The 2,108-nt window shown below is 32.9% G+C and overlaps 1 protein-coding gene across 1 annotated transcript; it reads right to left on the bottom strand.

Annotated features, from left to right (window-relative positions):
• Positions 1 to 488: 488 nt before the first annotated feature.
• Positions 489 to 974, bottom strand: LOC107805410 (retrovirus-related Pol polyprotein from transposon RE1). The gene has a single exon (XM_016629445.2). It carries the CDS (start codon positions 972 to 974, stop codon positions 489 to 491), a length of 486 nt encoding a protein of 161 aa, XP_016484931.2.
• Between the last annotated feature and the right edge of the window lie 1,134 nt (positions 975 to 2,108).

The raw sequence follows: 2,108 nt of genomic DNA, 5'->3' as shown, positions 1-2,108 counted from the left end.
TAATTTTTAAACTAAATTAACCTACCCAATTAGATTAATCACTCAACATGGTATTTACAATAATTAATTAAATCCTAAATTTAAAGCAAAATTATACAATTCAAAATTAAAAAGTAAAAATGCACAATGAATTATTTTTGTGATTTTTATTTTTTATAAAACAAATTAATTTGCTAATTAATCTAAAAATATTGAAATTAAATCCTAAATGCAGATGCAACATATTTTTTGTATTTTTCATGAATTAAATAAAATAAACGTGCACAGACAAATGCAAATAATTAACAGAAAATGCCACGAAATCCAACAAAATTGCAGACACTGAAAGAAATTATTTTGTTTTGAATTTGTTGGAATAATTCATATAGGGCAAAAATCACATGCTCACGCCTCTTGCAGAAGGTGATGATGATGAGATCTAAAGGAGCTACATATGTACAATGCACACAAGTATTCAAGGTATCTAACTCATCCCAAATCCTTTTCACCTATGTATAGTAACCTGCTATATCAGAGGTTCCCTGTACTATATCACTCAACTCCTTTTGTAACTGATAAAGTTGAGCTCCATTACATTGCCCAAATCTAACTTCAAGTTCTTTCCAAATCTCATTTGCAATTTTAGAATAAAGGACACTTTCAGCTATGTCCTTAGATAGAGAGTTCAAAATCCATGATATAACCATATCATTGCAGCGATTCCAATGCTTGAAATCAGTGGAAGTCGCATCTGGTTGATAAAATGTTCCATCGATGAAACCAAGTTTGTTCTTGGCAGAAAATGCAATAATTATGGCTCTACACCATCCTCCATATCCTTTCCCATCAAAAACTGAGTTGACAAGAACCATTCTTGATGAATCAGATGAATGAAGGTAATTGAGGTGAGTGGAATCGATGATGATAGCAGCTGGTTGGTTAATTGTTCTAGCTGCAGAAATATTTGAGGAGTCATCTATGGAGTTTGGTGCCATTTCAATAAAAGAGAAAGAAAAAAAAAGCTTCAGTTATCTACTGCTCTGATACCAAGTAGAGATTTAGGAAAATTTCTTTTTCTTATTATCCCACATATGCTGTACAGAATGCAAATTTATACACCTAAAAAATAGGAATGATGACTATGGACAATTACAGCTATACTAAGTACAAGTGTGCCATTCTTTAATATGTTATCCTACTCATTGTTTGCACTATGACATGTGCATCTATAATTGCATTTGGATATTGATGTTCTGGAAGGAACAAGTGCCTTCCAGCTGTATCCACTATGCTACAAAAATGGATTGGATGTGTTAATAAATTGGGCTAGACCTTATGACATATTTGGGCTTTCAGTATTTTGTTTATTTGGACCAATATGTTATATTGGCCCAGTTTCTTGTTTGAGCCCGATAGCCTCTGAATTATATGTGCTGGTCTTCCATTCTATAGGTCATTTGAGACACTTCTGCTTTCATCTCTTCTTCATCTTCTTCTTCGATTGCAGCTGCTCTATGTCGACCAGCTCTTGATTTAGGGGCCAGGTTGTTGATTTCCAGTCCAACAGAAAATACCTATCTCCTTTTGAATACTTTTCTATTAGATGCCATGATTTTAAGAAGGATATTTTCCATGAGCTAGTTGCCTTGCAAAAGATTAATTTTCTATTGTGATTTAGCACCTTTTCGCCTAAACATCGTGCTTATGATTCCGAACAACTTGTTTAAAAATAGATTTATCTAAATGCATACCGTTAAGCGAAGACTTGATATGCTTTCGCCGAAGTTTTGAACTTATTGTTATTAGTTATCCAAAATTCTTTTCTTTAGGAAACATGGCTATAGAAATCCTATGCTCTATTTCTTTGTGCCGGTTAGTAAATGGATTTGAAAGTGTAGACGAACTTTATTAAGATGACATTTATGTCTTGATAAAATATGTCCATGTTGCTATGTGATTATCATTGGAAGTTTATATTTCAGTCATTACCCTTAAGAGTTTGATACTAGTCTAAATAGCTGGAAGTATTTATCTCCGGCATTTTGTCCAGATTGTTGTGTGTTTGTTTGATGATAAGAAATATGGCTGGAATTTCATAAAATAATCTGACACTACGACCTCTTTGCATA

Source organism: Nicotiana tabacum, chromosome 7 (assembly GCF_000715075.1).
Source record: "Nicotiana tabacum cultivar K326 chromosome 7, ASM71507v2, whole genome shotgun sequence".
Lineage (NCBI taxonomy): Eukaryota > Viridiplantae > Streptophyta > Magnoliopsida > Solanales > Solanaceae > Nicotiana > Nicotiana tabacum.
This window is presented reverse-complemented; position numbering and strand designations above follow the sequence as displayed.

What these genes read in the sequence shown, in the direction of transcription:
- LOC107805410 (XM_016629445.2), bottom strand. Translation starts at nt 974, where the DNA reads ATGGCACCAAACTCCATAGATGACTCCTCAAATATTTCTGCAGCTAGA.